Source organism: Thunnus maccoyii, chromosome 19, assembly GCF_910596095.1.
Source record: "Thunnus maccoyii chromosome 19, fThuMac1.1, whole genome shotgun sequence".
Classification (NCBI taxonomy): domain Eukaryota; kingdom Metazoa; phylum Chordata; class Actinopteri; order Scombriformes; family Scombridae; genus Thunnus; species Thunnus maccoyii.
The window spans coordinates 646,894-662,019 of record NC_056551.1 but is presented as its reverse complement, the minus strand read 5'-3'; the positions used below and the strand labels follow the sequence as shown (position 1 = coordinate 662,019).

At 38.4% G+C, this 15,126-nt stretch overlaps 1 protein-coding gene across 1 annotated transcript in view; it reads left to right on the top strand.

Annotated features, from left to right (window-relative positions):
- The window catches only part of tln1 (talin 1), a 107,046-nt gene that overhangs the window by 31,358 nt on the left and 60,562 nt on the right, over positions 1 to 15,126 (top strand). The window contains exons 3-4 of the mRNA XM_042394404.1: positions 4,515 to 4,677; positions 9,677 to 9,774. Coding sequence (XP_042250338.1) covers positions 4,548 to 4,677; positions 9,677 to 9,774 — 228 coding nt within the window. The 5' untranslated portion in view covers positions 4,515 to 4,547. The remainder of the gene's footprint in view (positions 1 to 4,514; positions 4,678 to 9,676; positions 9,775 to 15,126) is intronic.

The window sequence follows — 15,126 nt, the reverse complement described above, 5'->3', positions numbered from 1 at the left end:
ACTTTTCCAGCAGTTGGGGAAACAACAGACGTGACTTTTCTTGGTCTTGACAAGCTAGACAAGTAACCTGTACTATACTTTACTGCCAGACTGACAACTTACTGCTAACCTTTTCCTCTGCTCCACCCCATTCACCGTCACTTTCCTGCTGCTCGCTCTTTCCCACTCGCTATGCAAACATATTACGCAATGCCCTATTCCTTAACGGAGCTACGCTACCAAGAATTTCCCAGGCAACAACATAGAGGATAACTCACGTTTTGGAACAGCGCTGCACAGAGGCTCACAAACGCTATTGATTTCCTAATGAATGGATATTTGGCTTTATTTTTGGCATTAAAAAATATTTTTTTGCCTGGCGGGGGTTCTCGTTGTTAAAATTATAGAAGAAACACTGATTCAGTAAATGTTCAGTATGTTCAGTATGTTCAGTAAATGTTGAGTACAGTTAGACCTAGCAGTCTCCATTAGGTTGGGCGAGTTCAAAGTTTGTAATTTGTTAGTGTGTCCCTCCTGCTGCAGGAAATAATGGATTAATCCTGGAAGGCTATTGATGTAGGACTTTTCTCCTAATGAAAGTAACACAGTGATCATTCAACCAGTGAGAATTTGGTCGGACTATAACATATTGACCAACTAGTCGACCAGGAGACTACAGTCCTAATCTAAGCAATCTAAGCATTTTTGTTGACACATACTCGTTTGGTGCTTTTTACAAAAGACCTTTTATCCTTTTTTAAGAGAAACTAACATCACCTTCATATTAAGTATTATCATAGTAAGTTTGACAGAACAATCCCACCTAGAGGTCTTTATTAGCTTTTTCTGGTTCTTGTTGGTTTCTTTTTATCTGTTTTACAGTCTTCATCAGCTGAGTTTGCATTTGCTCAGTGGTGATGGAGATAGATCTGTTGACATGAAAGCTCAGTAGTTGTTATCAATCCACCCATTATACTTTTAGGACTTGTGGTCCATGTTTGTTTAAATATTAATGTAATAGTATGACATTTTGAGAAATATGCTTGTTTGCTTTTTAGCAGGGAGTATAATGAGAAGATTGATACCTCTCTCATATCTATACGGTAAATGTGAAGCTACCGCCAGCAGCTGCTTTGCTTAGCTTAGTTCAGCTAGCTAGGCTCTCTCCAATGGTAACAAAATCCACCTACCAGCACCTTTAAAGCTCACTAATTAACATGTTATATCTTAGGGCTGGATGATATGACCAAAATCTCATATCCCGATATAGGTCATTTCATATCCTGATAACGATACCTTTCCCCTTATAGTCACATTTTAATTCAATGAGTAAATAGTTGGTCCATAAATGATAGTGCATAATATGAAAAGATAGACTTTTTTCTATCATCACACAATATATATTGTCATATCGCACAGCCCTATTATATCTTATTTGTTTAATCAGTAAGAAAACCGAGGGGTCTCCAAGCTTTTTTCCTCTGAGAGCTAATTTGACTAAATGAAAGTGGCAGAGAGCTACTCATGTTTTATATTATTAATAACATTTATTCACATCGCTGAGCTCCACCCAAACCAGCTGAAAAAGCGTATTTTTTGTCAACATTTACAAAACGTTGATATCCAGTACTCACATTTTGTATCAGAACATCTTAAATTCATTTCAGTTTTTTTTTTCTGTATGCATGTCCATTTGCATTTCCATTTTCAATGTGTCAAGCTCTCACTATTAAATTCACATCATACTAATGTCATAGAAAACAAAATGATGTTATTACTTATTTTACTTTTCCTTATTGTCTGTCTCTCCACATATCACTGTATCACATCACTTTCCTTCACATTCTCCTCATCATCTGTAGTTCACATGCATTCAGTCTACAGTTAATGAAATGACTGGCACTGTATGGAGTCAACAAGAGAAGTGGAGGCTTGAGTGTATACACTTAGGTCCACTCTTATTGAGTCATTTAAATGTTTATCTGTCAGTGTTGTTCTGAACTTAGATTTCATGACATTCATGTCAGAAAAATCTATTTCACAAACAAAAGACACAGACCAAAAGCCTTTTTTTAGAGCTGCTTGGTGAAGGTTCTCATAGTTTTGTGGTGCTACTAGGTTCCAGAAATGCTGTGAATGCTGTTGAGATTTTAGCTGGACATCATCTCCATCACCACAGGATTGACACAGAACAGTTTAGCCTGTCCTTTTCTGTCTTTATCTGTCCTTAAATCTAACCTATGTCCACCTTCATGAAGGGGTTGGCAATAAATGTCACACAAGACTCAAGTTCCTCAAAGTCACTGAATCTGTCTGCAAACTCCTGCCCAAGGTTGGACAGTAGGTCACAATACTTGTGTACATTCAAAATGTCGGCTGCCCCTGCATGGCTTTCCAACATCTTTGAGGCTTTCATAGGGGAAGTGCTGAAACCTTTTTGTTTTTCACTTGCTCTATGTAAAATGACAGTTTTGCTTTAAACGCCTTTACAGCATTGATCATATCACATATGTTTTTATCTTACCTTGTAATTATAGGTTCAAGTGATTCAGTTTCTCAGTTACATCCTTCAGGAATGCAAGATCAAGTAGCCACTTAGTATCTGACAGCGGGGTGGGATCCTCCATCCTTGATTCCATGAAAGCCTTGATTTCATTCAGCAAGGAAAGAAAGCTGTGTAGTCATAGCATGGTCTGGGTGAATACTCAATTTTAATTGGCTACAGGGTGTCCATTACTTCCTGATAATGGACACCTACTGAGTAGTTCCAGTGAAACTGTCTGTTCACCGTTTTAAATTAATGCGCTGGCTAAAATGAGTAACCATAGCAACGGGGACGCAGTCAAAGTCTCCGTTTACAATTTATTGCAACATGTTCACAAGCCAACATCTAATTACAACAATGAGTGATTTCAACATTTCTTTTAACTTATTTGGAGAATATGACAACTCTGATGACTGGGATGCAGCTGAAGAAAGAAATTGAAAAGAAAAGTGAGAAACAGCACAAGGAGTTAACACTAGGAGAATTATTTCACGGAGCATGCTGACACCTTGACATTAGAAATAAAGTAAATGGGAAAAAAAAACTGAAATCTGAATCTGAGTGTAGTCCTTCAGTGCCTCATCCTCTGAACACCAGTGGATGGTGACTGTAACACACAAACTGCAAGAAGTACACTGCTCCTCTGAACTTACTGATACTTTAAAGTGATCATCTCACATCCCGTTCGCTGTTCAACTTGCTACTTCAGCCTGCGGCTGACAATACACATGACCTATCATTTGTTTGTGAAAATCTTGATATTGATTTGGGCACAATGACATGGCTAGATAGCTAGCTAGTCCTGTTGTTAAACGTACCTTCAAATTATATTTACTGTTTGTCAAACATATGCATTGACTTTGAATCTTGCTAGCATATAATGATAACTTCCTGGCTCATAGCTGAGCCAAAGGGTTCTATGAGCTGAGCGGACTAGAAATATTGCCCTTTGCCAAGTCATATCTAAGGTTCTTCCAATTTACTGGAGCAGTGAACAGCGTTTCCACTGCATAAGAACCTTATGGGATGGTAATGATTGTTCCAGGTATTAGTCAAACCTTCAAGTGTTACCAGGGAAACTGAGTTATGGCTTGTGAAAAACATTAGATTTTGATTGCAAAATGCATAAAAATATAAATTAATGGTTTTATTTTTTTTCTTTGGCAAGTGACCATGTTATAAGCATGCCCTTCGTCGTGTCCATAATCAGGACAAAGCTCTGAAGAAAATCTGGAAGCTCTGGAAGAAACTAGTTAGTGGACCTGGTGTTGGGATTCTTTTGTCAAATTACAAATAGATCAAAATCTGAAATAAAATCAAGTGGCAACCTCTGGGGCTGAAAAATGAAGACAACACGGAAGTGCCAAAAACTGCAGTTCCTTGAATGGCCACCTGGGGCTGGCTCAAAAAGGCAGTCAATCCCCACAGACCCCCATGTTGAAATGCCCAACTTTATAGCAGAAATAAACATGTTTACAGACTAGTACAAAAAACGGTTTGGGTCTCTATAGCTAATTTCCCCTTTCATGACAACTGTACAGGGAGTGATTTTTTTTTAATAACTCACCTGTTTAAAAAAGCCGTAACGTTATGCATAACTAAGGATGTGGCCGCTTTGAGTGACAGGTTGCTAGCTGCTAGGTGGCTGGAGGTAGCTCCACCTCTTTGCCCATTTGGAGTAGCTGGGAGTTATGCGGAGTCAGGCACTGCCAAGAAACCAATGGGTGTTGTCACGGTGGCTACATCCATATTTTTTTTTAGAGTCTATGAATAAAATACAGTTATGGTAACATAAAACACTCCTTGGTTTTTCAATGAAATATAAGAGGGTCTCCCTGACTTTATTCATTGATTCAGAGGGTTGATTTAAGAGTGTTTCCTTGCTTTGAAGAGGTTTGGTCAGAGCTGTTGATGTTGTTGACACATTCTATATGATACAAGACACACGCTTGATGTGTCTTGACTAACTACTTAATTGGTCATCCTGCAGGTGTGAATTGGGTGGAGGTGCAGAGCAGCAATCATGGTGGCCCTGTCTCTAAAGATCGGCGTGGGGAATGTGGTGAAGACCATGCAGTTTGAGCCCTCCACTATGGTGTACGACGCCTGCCGTATCATCAGGGAGAGAGTTCCTGAGGCACAGCTTGGCCAGCGTGAGTTTTCCATATACACACACACACACACACACACACACACACACTTTACTACTGGTTTTACCCAGGCCATCTGGTTGCAGACTCTTAGAGATCAAGAAGCAACTGTGAACTCCTAATGTTTTCTTGTGTCTTTGAAGAAACCATTTCAAAAAGTACTGAGTTGATGGTAGAGGTCACTTGATGGTAGAGGTCTAAACAGGTTCAAAATTATGAGCACATGGAAAAGTGCCTGTGTGAGTGATGAATAACACCTATTGGACACAGAAGGTCTATTACACATGGCAGAGATTCTTTTTTTAAGCCATACCTTGATTAATCGTGATCAGATCTCATGCTCATTCGTGTACCGTGTAAATGGTTTTTTAATGAACGGTGCAGCAAAAGGAGCTGTGTAACTTGATGACATGTTGGAGGTGTGCTGGTTCTCATAAACCACTATAGAGCCAGCCATGGTGAGCTTTAGGATTAAGAACTAAAGGTATATCTTTTGTCACTACTCAAGTGCAGTGTCAATTGTGTCTAATTGTTTATTTTTCTTTGTGTCATTAGTGCTGAAAATGAAAAGTAAACAGTCTACAGTAAATTAGAGATGCAACGATTATTATTTACTATTTATTGGGACCATGTACAGTGTCAAATGTAAATGTTACCATTTGATGTACTGTACCAGAGTTAGCTTATAGCTAATTTTCATCTGCAGTCCCCTCGGCAGGTCACAATTAAAACACATAACAGCACAATAATAAACAGTACAAAGCAAAAAACACACAGGACTCATTATACAAAATACAAAGCCACACACAGTAACACATCACATTCACCCACAACATTAACTAGAAATGACTAATGTATGCTTGTCAAATTAAAAGCAAGATTATTTGCGTTTATGAGAAGACCATGAGATAAAATGTAGAGTCAGTGGTTACAGATCTAAGTAGCTTATAGCAGACTTTTTAATTTGGTTTTAAACATACTAATAGAACTGCAGCTCTTCATATCATCAGGTAGGGCATTCCACAGAGTTGTGGCTTTCACACAGAATGCTGACTGCCCAAATGCAGTGTGGAAATGGTATGGTACCATCTTGTATAGAGGATATTCTGGAGGATCTAATAGAACTTACTGAGCAAGTATACACAAAGTCACGTAGTGGAGGAGGGGCCAAACCATTTAAAGTGTTATAAAGCAGGCACAAATTTGAAAATAATCTAAAATTCTTAAAGCTCAGTAAATTCTATTTCTCCAGTACCTTAAATGCATTGTTTTTTTGTCCAGAGTTTTTGTTTGTTTGTATAAGGACTCAAGATGACTGTTTCTCCGGCCTGTCCCCATAACACATATGGGAAAAAATCATAAAATGCATAAATATCTTGGCTACGTTCAAAGAGAGACAGTTTCTAATATGTCTAAAATTTGCTAAGTTGTACTTTATGGTTTTAACTGTTTCTTTAACATGTTTCTTAAAATTCAAATTTGGATCCAGTGTCACACCAAGATATTTAAAATCAGTGACTATGTCAATCCTTTCACCTTTGATGAGAATATCAGTGTTAGGAGATTGTACCATGGTTTTAGAGAAAACATACCTTTTGTCTTGTTTACATTTAGACTCAGACATGATTAATCAAGCCAATGTGTGATTCTTTTGTTTGGAATCATTTTTGAAGAAAAAGCTCCTCACACACAAATATTTTCTGGTTTATTTAGTCCTCTGTGACAGTAAACTGAATATTCTTGGCTTGGGGACTGTTGGTTGGGACAAAACAAGATATTTAAGGTCATCACCTTGAGCTTTGAGAATATTAATTGACATTTTTCATCATATCATGACATTTTATAGACCAAATCAAGAAAATAATCAACAGATTCCTCAGTAGTGAAAATAATCATTAGTTGCAGCCCTACATTAAACAACTATGGCTGTACCCAAATCAGAATTTTCCAAGTCAGCTTTTATATTTTCTGCAATATACCTTACCTGCAATGATGATAATTATAAAACCAGGGCCACTGCCCAGTTACACTACAGAGCAGCGCACATGCAGCGCAACTTCCCAACACAAAAAAGGTTTTAAAAAAGTCTTACATTTTACCTATAAGGCTCACATTCTAGTGACTTAAAAAAACTACACTACAAATATCACTAGAACACCAAATGGAGATTCATCCACCACTGAAAATACTAATACTAACACCACTAATAAGTAGTTCTGTACACTCAGTTTTTCTCTTTAATTAAGTCACTTTTCTGACCAGCTCTTCTAACCAGTTTCCTGGGGAAACCCTGCAATGTTTAGATTTTTGATGACTGTGAAACTGCAGTTCTTTCATTTGATGTTGGCTGTCAATTTACTCCTGCTTTCATTCATAAGATCGCTATCTATGGGAAACCACACCCCAGACATGGGCTAGAAGTTGTTTACATTGTAATGGTGTTGTTTAGAGTTGTTGATACACTCAGATTAGGTAGATATGTCTTGTTATTTCATTGCTTTTTGTGTCCATTTAAAGTCTTTTTTTTTACTGAAATACCCAGATATAAGGAAGCTAGTACGGTCCAGAACATTTAGCGTGAGTATGTTGCCTGATAACATTCATTGCAGCAAAAGTTGAACCACTTTTTTTGCCAGTGCCCCCGCATTGGCACGTCCCATCTCTCTATATAAAGCAAGAAATCTCTGTCCATCTGTCCATCTGTCAGTATGTCTGTCCATCTGTCAGCGTGTCTGTCAGTCTGTCAGTCTGTCAGTCTGTCAGTCTGTCAGTCTGTCAGTCTGTCTGTCTGTCTGTCTGTCTGTCCTTCGTATATAGCAGGTGGATTGCTGGGAAATCAAGGAAGTGCAATGTCCGTGTGAAGTTGTTTGGATGAGCGATTCTAGAGAAATATATAAAACTACCTCATAAACAACCAAAGACTGTAAAAAAAAAAAAAAAAGGACATAGTCACCATGATTTTACCCATTGCGCTAGCCGCTAACTTGGTTAACACGGTGTATTTACAATCTATAGTTAACAGTGATAGTGCTAATGCTAATTTCTGTTAGCGAAAAACAGGCCTTAAACCATTAAACAAAATATACTCACTGGAAAAACTGAACATCTGACTCCTTAGAGCGTCTTTTAGGACGCTCTAAGGAGTCAGAGGATTGTGAGGAGAGGAGGAGAAGTCACCCCCTGCTGGCCATTAGAAAGAATGCAGATTTAAACCACTTCTGCATTGGCTTTACTTTTCAGACCAGGAGCTACCATGGATGTATAAAGAGATCCGGATACAGCGTCGGAGATGGGGCCCCATTCATTCCTATGAAAGTTGCTCAGTAGTGCATGAAGCCAAAAAAGTTCGACTACAGGGTATAAAATTACCTGGATCTTCTGGAATCACTGGGCCCATAGAGCAAGCACACTAGTGACTTTTGCTGGGGATAAAACAATGCAATCATGTGGCTCTTTTAGACTTTCAAAATTGGACCAAATAGATCAAATTCTGATAGTGAGACAAGTCATTTTGCGGGGGTTGTGATACTCAAAAAAATTTATTGGCTGACTTATTGATGTCTCTTTTACAAAGTAAGTCTATGGGAAAAAGTCTTTTTGGGCCCAATAGCGTAGCGTGATGTTGGAATTACACGGTTTGGCTGCTATGTCAAAGTGGCTTCACAGCCTGGCGCTGTTCCTGAGGGCTTGGGAACTACCTGCTTGTAAACAATGTTGATTTGCTTCTTCTTCTGCTCGTGGAGTCAACGAGCAGAAATATGGACAGCGCCACTCTGCCATTACAACCCACATTGTGGTCAGAGATGGGATTACAACCATAGTAACAACTACCATTGGCAATATTTTTTTTCCAGGATGGCGAAGTCATGACCCACCCCACTCTGCCTCTGATTGGCTTACCCTGATATTCTTACCCTAACCCTAACCAATCTCACTCCTCGTGCCTAAACCTAACCAACCCAACCAACAAAGGCACCAAGTACTAGCCAATCAGAAGCAGAGTAGGGCGGGTCATGACTTTGCCATCCTGTGAATAAAAATTTGGCCTACCATTGTAGTCTTCAGATATTCTGCATGTGAGGCATTTAGGGAGCATCTGTAAATTGTATCGTCTACTGATAGCCTGCATTTGAGGCATTTAAGGAGCATCGGTAAATTGTAGCGTCTACCGATAGTCTGCATGAGAGGTGTTTAGGGGACAGGCACTGTTCTCTCTAGGTATTGAGAAATCGGCCCGTGCCGCACAGGCATGTTTTGAATGGGCACTGCACTAGTTGATATAAGTGAGCATGCTGTGTTTTTTTAACGGGGGGGCTAAAAGTCATAGGCCGTGTCCAGACCAATCATGTTGATGTCAACATCTTTTTATTATGGCTTGAAATTCTTTTTGCCTCATTGCTAAACTCTACCGTTAAATACATTGATGATATTTAAGTGAGAAATGAAACATTTTTTGCATTTCACAGATGAACTGTGGCCTTGCTAGCTTTGTCTAGTTTATTACAGGCTCTGCAGAGCTGCATTGCAGAGCAACATTGCTGTAAACTGAGAATAGCTCTCTGCTCCACACATGCATCAGCTGACATGCATGCAGAGTTATGTCTTTTTTTGCGTAAGCTGTTTCGACAGCAGCTCTCTGCATTTCTTGTCCCAACTTGTAAGTCATTTTACTCTTAGAAAGACAAAGAGTGAGAAGCCAGTGTCTTTGACTTTGCCTAAATCAACAGCTTGTTTCTACTCTACAGCATATTACATAGTACAATTATCTTGTTCTACCAGTCATCATCTATTGAAATGTGTAACCTGATATGTTTGGAGCATATGTTTCTGTTGAAACAGGTCATCCACACACCTACTGGCCTGGTTAACATGGACGGAGAAGCTGATGCACATATTTTAAAAGTTACATCCAGCACAAGCAGTGGCTGCATATCCAGATGTGCATGTATGCCAAGAAACACACTTACAGTGACTCACTTAGTATTTCTGTTCCCTTATGCAGCCAATGACTACGGGCTCTTTCTGTCTGATGAAGACCCAAAGAAAGGCATCTGGCTGGAGGCAGGAAAGGCCCTGGACTACTACATGTTGAGGAATGGGGTGAGTCACTCTCACATACTGAAACAGCCATTAATACTACAAATCACTTTTATTTGTTTATTTGTTAGGATCCCCATTAGCTGTGCCCTAAAGCACAGTTAGTCTTCCTGGGGTACACATTTAAAAGCATACATTAAACATTACAAAACATATATTAGAGAATAACATTAATATTTATGAGTAAAACTTACACTCGTGACTCTCTCAACAGAGTTAACAGCAAAAACTACAAAGCCACATATGTCTAACGTCCTACAAATATGAAATCCTAGGTGTTTTTGCTTATTTGCTTTTTAAACATTTATTTCTGCTTTAATGTAGTCAGTAGCAGTGGTTAAGAATTCCATGTTTCACTGGAAATTAATGTTTGCTTTGGGGAGTGAAAACTGGCCTTCTGTTGCTTGTCTGGTTGCATATGTATATGACTCTAAATAGTTTTTTAATTGACTGTATGGATATGATGGAGTTTTGGATTGAAAACTTTCCATGTTGAAAGTAGAAGTGTAAAGATCAGCCCGTCTTCAGCTTTTATCCAGTTGAGATGGAAGTGCAGGCTATTGATGTTAGTACCATAAGGACACTGGAGAACAAGTCGTGCCATCTTGTTCTGTACTAGCTGGAGTTTGCTTAAATATTTTTTGTGGCATTCACCCCTATTATCTGGCAGTAATCAAGCTGTGAAAGAATAAGAGTATTTAATACAAGTTTAGTTAAATCAGGTGTAAGGTATTTTCTGCATCGCCTTACTACAGTTAATGCCTTGCCCATTCTATTGACAATAGTGTATTTTGACCAGGACAATTTGTTGTCAAGAGTGATGCCCAATAGCCTGGTTTCCTTTACTTGCTTTTAAGATTTAAGATTTGGCTCTCCCCTTAAAGAATGATTTGAACCAAATACAAATACTATGATTTTTGTTTTGGATATGTTAAGTATCAGTTTGGAATACATAAACAGCTCCCTTGTGGAGAAACACTATCTGAGTAACTTCCATTAAAGATGACTCGATCTATTTACCAGATAGCTTTCCATCCAGGCAGCTGCAGATGGTCTAAATCCTTAACACTCAAGCTTTTCCAGAAGAAGCTTGTGGTCAATAACATCAAATGCTGCCGTAAAATCTAATACAACTGCTCCACAGATCATTTTGTTGTCCAGATCTGAGTATCAGTCATCTGTCATTTGCACTAGAGCTATGCATGTAGAGTGTCCCTTACTGTAAGCATGCTGACAGGCTTTTATCAGATTATTTACTGAGAGGTGTTCTTGTATTTGATCTAATACTGCCTTCTCAAAGATCTTACGACTATCAGGGCCACTAAAGTTTCCCTGTCTTTGGGCAGTGGAATAACTTTTGCTTCTTTCCGAGCTTGTGGAAAGATTGATTGTTTCAGGCTGGTATTTAGTATGGGACAAATTGCGTGTGCAATACAGTCTATAGCCATTTGAATGAGTTTACCATCTATATTATCAATCCCTAGTTGTTCGTCATTACATATTAACTTTATTAAATTATCCACTGTTTTCACTTTTAATTTACTGAATTCAAAATGGCAGGGTTTATCCTTGATATGATTTTTATGTTAAAAATGGATAAGCTATTGTATGTCCCATGTGATAATTCTCTTCTTAATTTACATACCTTGCATCTGAAGTAATCATTCAAGTAATTTGCAATTTTTGGGGGTTTTGTGATAAAGGAACCCACACACTCAATAAATCTAGGTTGTGGAGAGGTGTTTCTTCCCATTATATTATTTAGTGTACTCCGAAGCTTCTTCCCATCATTCTTTGTCCTGCTTAACTGTAAAGCATAATTAGGGGGCCAAGCAGCGACCCTGCTGGAGCCATATTGTTTTTGTTCTCATTATTCTTCTTTCTTTTTCTTCTTTATTTTCTCTGCTACAAGTGTTTGTGCAGCAAAAACTGTAAGACAAAAGAATTTGGTAGGTGGGTTGCAATTTCCACCCACTACTCAGGCACATACAATGACATACACTGACATCAAGGTGGTGCTGTAACAATCAAGTTTATGTTTTTGCAGTTATCTTGAAAACAGCTTGGCCTGGCATCAAAATTCTTTCATCATTTTAATCTCTCAATTTATCTGCATCTTTGCTCTGATCATATTCTGCCCGAAAAAGTCAAATTTTGCGTCTTTTTCTCAATTTTCTCAAAAAACTATTTTTGAGAACTTATCACAAACCATTGGGCCAATCGTCTGGAAACTTTTTCAGGATCATCTATGGACTTCACTGATCAAAAGTTATCAAGGAAATTTCAATAAATAAATCTGTTTTATATTTATCTGTTACATAAATGATATTATATAAACGCTCATAAATCAAAGTTGTCTTAAGTTATTGTCAAACTTGGTACACATATTCGGATGCAAGGTCTGAGCTTCGCTACACAGTCCTGGGATATTCTGCCACTAGGGGTGCACCACAAATGCATAAGTTCATATCTCATAATTGGCTGCACAGATTCGTATGAAATTTGGTCCGCACAATCCAGGGTCATGACTCAGTCGATACATAAAATTTTCTAATGATTTATTAAAGTGGGCATTGCTTATTACAACAAATCTAAATTTCTAGACATTTCGCATTCCGAACTTCAAAAAATCTAAATAAATCTAAATAAATTTTTTTCAGCACATCCACTGAATTGTGACAGAAGTTTGCCTCACTGAAACAAGGCAACGCCAATTCAGAAGTCCGTCACTCTATATTTTTAAAAATATGCAAAACCAATTAACATCTCCACAAGTCTTCATTCAATTGCTACCAAAATTATTTTGGACATTCTTTGGATCATAGACATCACGCATTCTAAATGATGTTCACATTGATCAAACGGTGAGTCCACAGTCATATGTAGTGTCTTACTGTAATTTGTGCTGTTAGAACAACATTTTCTGTTTCATCCAATTTTTTAAACACATTTCACCAAAATATTTGACAGTACACTACACTGTGATCACTACAATCTATTAGAACGGCCTTGGTATATGAATCATCTTCACTCAAGTAAATATGATCCTATAAGATAATGTGTTGATACCCTTGTTGTTGGTGCTTAGTCTAGTTGGTTGCGTCACCATTTGTTTCAAACAGCATGCGTCAGTAATGGTAACCAGTTGTTACCATAACAATATGTTTTAAGGGACAATTATGTAATAGCCAGTCAATATTTAAGTCTCCTGTAAAAACAACTTCCATATTCAATTCACATACTTAATCCAGCATTTCACCCCTAGCTTTTAAATAATTACAGTTTGAGCTTGGTGGCCTATAGCAGCAGCCCACTAAAATAGATTTAATATCAGGTAACTTAACTTGAAGCCATAATACCTCAATTTCATTACACATGATGTCCTCCCTAATTTTCACAGGAATATGATTTTGAACATAAAAAGCTACACTGCCCCCATACATGGTCCTGTCCTTTGTGTATAGATTATACCCTTGTATGGACACAGCTTTATCATCAAACGTCTTGTCCAAATGTGTTGGGGATATTGCAGAGATGTTAATTGTGTTTTAAACCAATACATCAGTAGTTTCATACACTTTGTTCCTTAAACTACAAATATTTCCTTTAAGCTTTTCTTTGGAAGTAAAGCAGCAATAGACATGAAATGTATTTCCCACCCTAAGTTTACCTTTATCTATTATGTGTGTGTATTAGTGCGTATTGTTCATGTCAACGGTTAGAAGTTCCCTTTGTTTCGCTTTAATGCCATTTGTGGATGATAAGGTTGTCATACCGTAGAAAAGCAATGTCCCCTCTTTCTCTGGCAGTTTTCATCTTAGGAAGCAGCTCCTTTCCCCTCTGCTGAACTGAATTAGGTATTCCTCATTTATAAAAATTTTTGATCCTTTGAACTTTTTTGCATTGCCCAAAATTCTGTGTCTGTCCTACAGCCTTAAAAACTTCACCATTAGAGGTTGAGGTCTTCCAGGGAAACCATCTGCTGTTTTAGACACTTTTCCAACCCGTTGAACTTGTTCCATCCCAATGGTGGGGGGATCCAGGTCCAATTTGTCCCTGGAGAATGTCAGCACCTTCTCCTCTGATTGTGACCACCTTTCATTCTCAGTCTCAGGGATACCATCAATAATCACATTGTGACATTTGGACTGACCACTTACACTTTGTGTATGCCAGCTTAATTTAATTTACAGTGCTATGACAGACTGGTACTGTCAGCTTTTCTGCAGCTCTTTCAAAATGGTATCAATTTTTGTGTTAGTTGTATCCATGAAAGTGTGCACATAAACTTTGAAGTTGTTTTCTTGCTGTTGTAGCAGTTCTTTATGAAAAGCTTTCTATTGCTGAAGTAGTTCACACACCTGCACCTGTGAGATGTATTGTACATTGCCTTTTTCTTTCTCCCTCCCACCAGCCATCTTTGGCAGCTTGGGAGAACCTTTAGCTGTAGGCCCCAACTGCACTTAGGGAAAACAGTCAGACTCAATCCAGTTTCAGTCACAATTTCGCTTTTGTGTGTTGCAAAAAAAAACCAATTAAAATCATTTGTGAAAATTTGGTGGAGGAAATAATGAGGATTGAGAAGATTTCTTGCAAATTAGTTCCACAGGTTCTGTTGCACAGCAGTACCGTCAGCCATATTGTAATAATAATAATACATGAATGACTTTGATTGTCAATACTTCACCTTAAGCACATAAAGGCCTCCCATACAGAAAATAAATAGAAGAATGGCAAAATTTGTCATTCTCTGCAGTGGCAAAAGTCTAGTGTAGATAAACAATCATACATCTCTAATAAACAATATGCATCAAAGATAATATCAGTGGCATTATTCTAGAAATATATGAGGGCCAGAGGGCCTCAGGGCCAAAAATGAGCTACTAAGCCCCTATTAACACCCCTATTCCTCCACCTCTCTGTATATTATGGAACACTCTGTAGCCCCAGCTTTGCTGTGTGGTCATTCGATAAAACCCAAACGGCAGGTCCTCCAGATCAGGTAACAAAGCAGGATCTCCCTCATGACCTGTATCATATCAGTTGATGTTGTGTTGGGTCTCTGTATACTAAAGAGTACGGTCTTGACCTGCTCTATGTGAAAAGTGCCTTGAGATGACTTCTGTTGTGATATGGCGCTATATAAATAAAAATTGATTGATTGATTGAAACTAGCACAAACCAGCTGACACACAATGAGCCTGGATCTTTTGGTGCCCCTGGAGTTCTGAGGCTCCAGAGCCCTGGAGAAGTCACCCATGTTGCCCAATTGGCAGTCCAGTCTTACTTGGGGTCTTTGGCTGTTGTGTTGGGATCAGAATGTGTGAACAAAAATACCACTTAGGACTCTTTTAG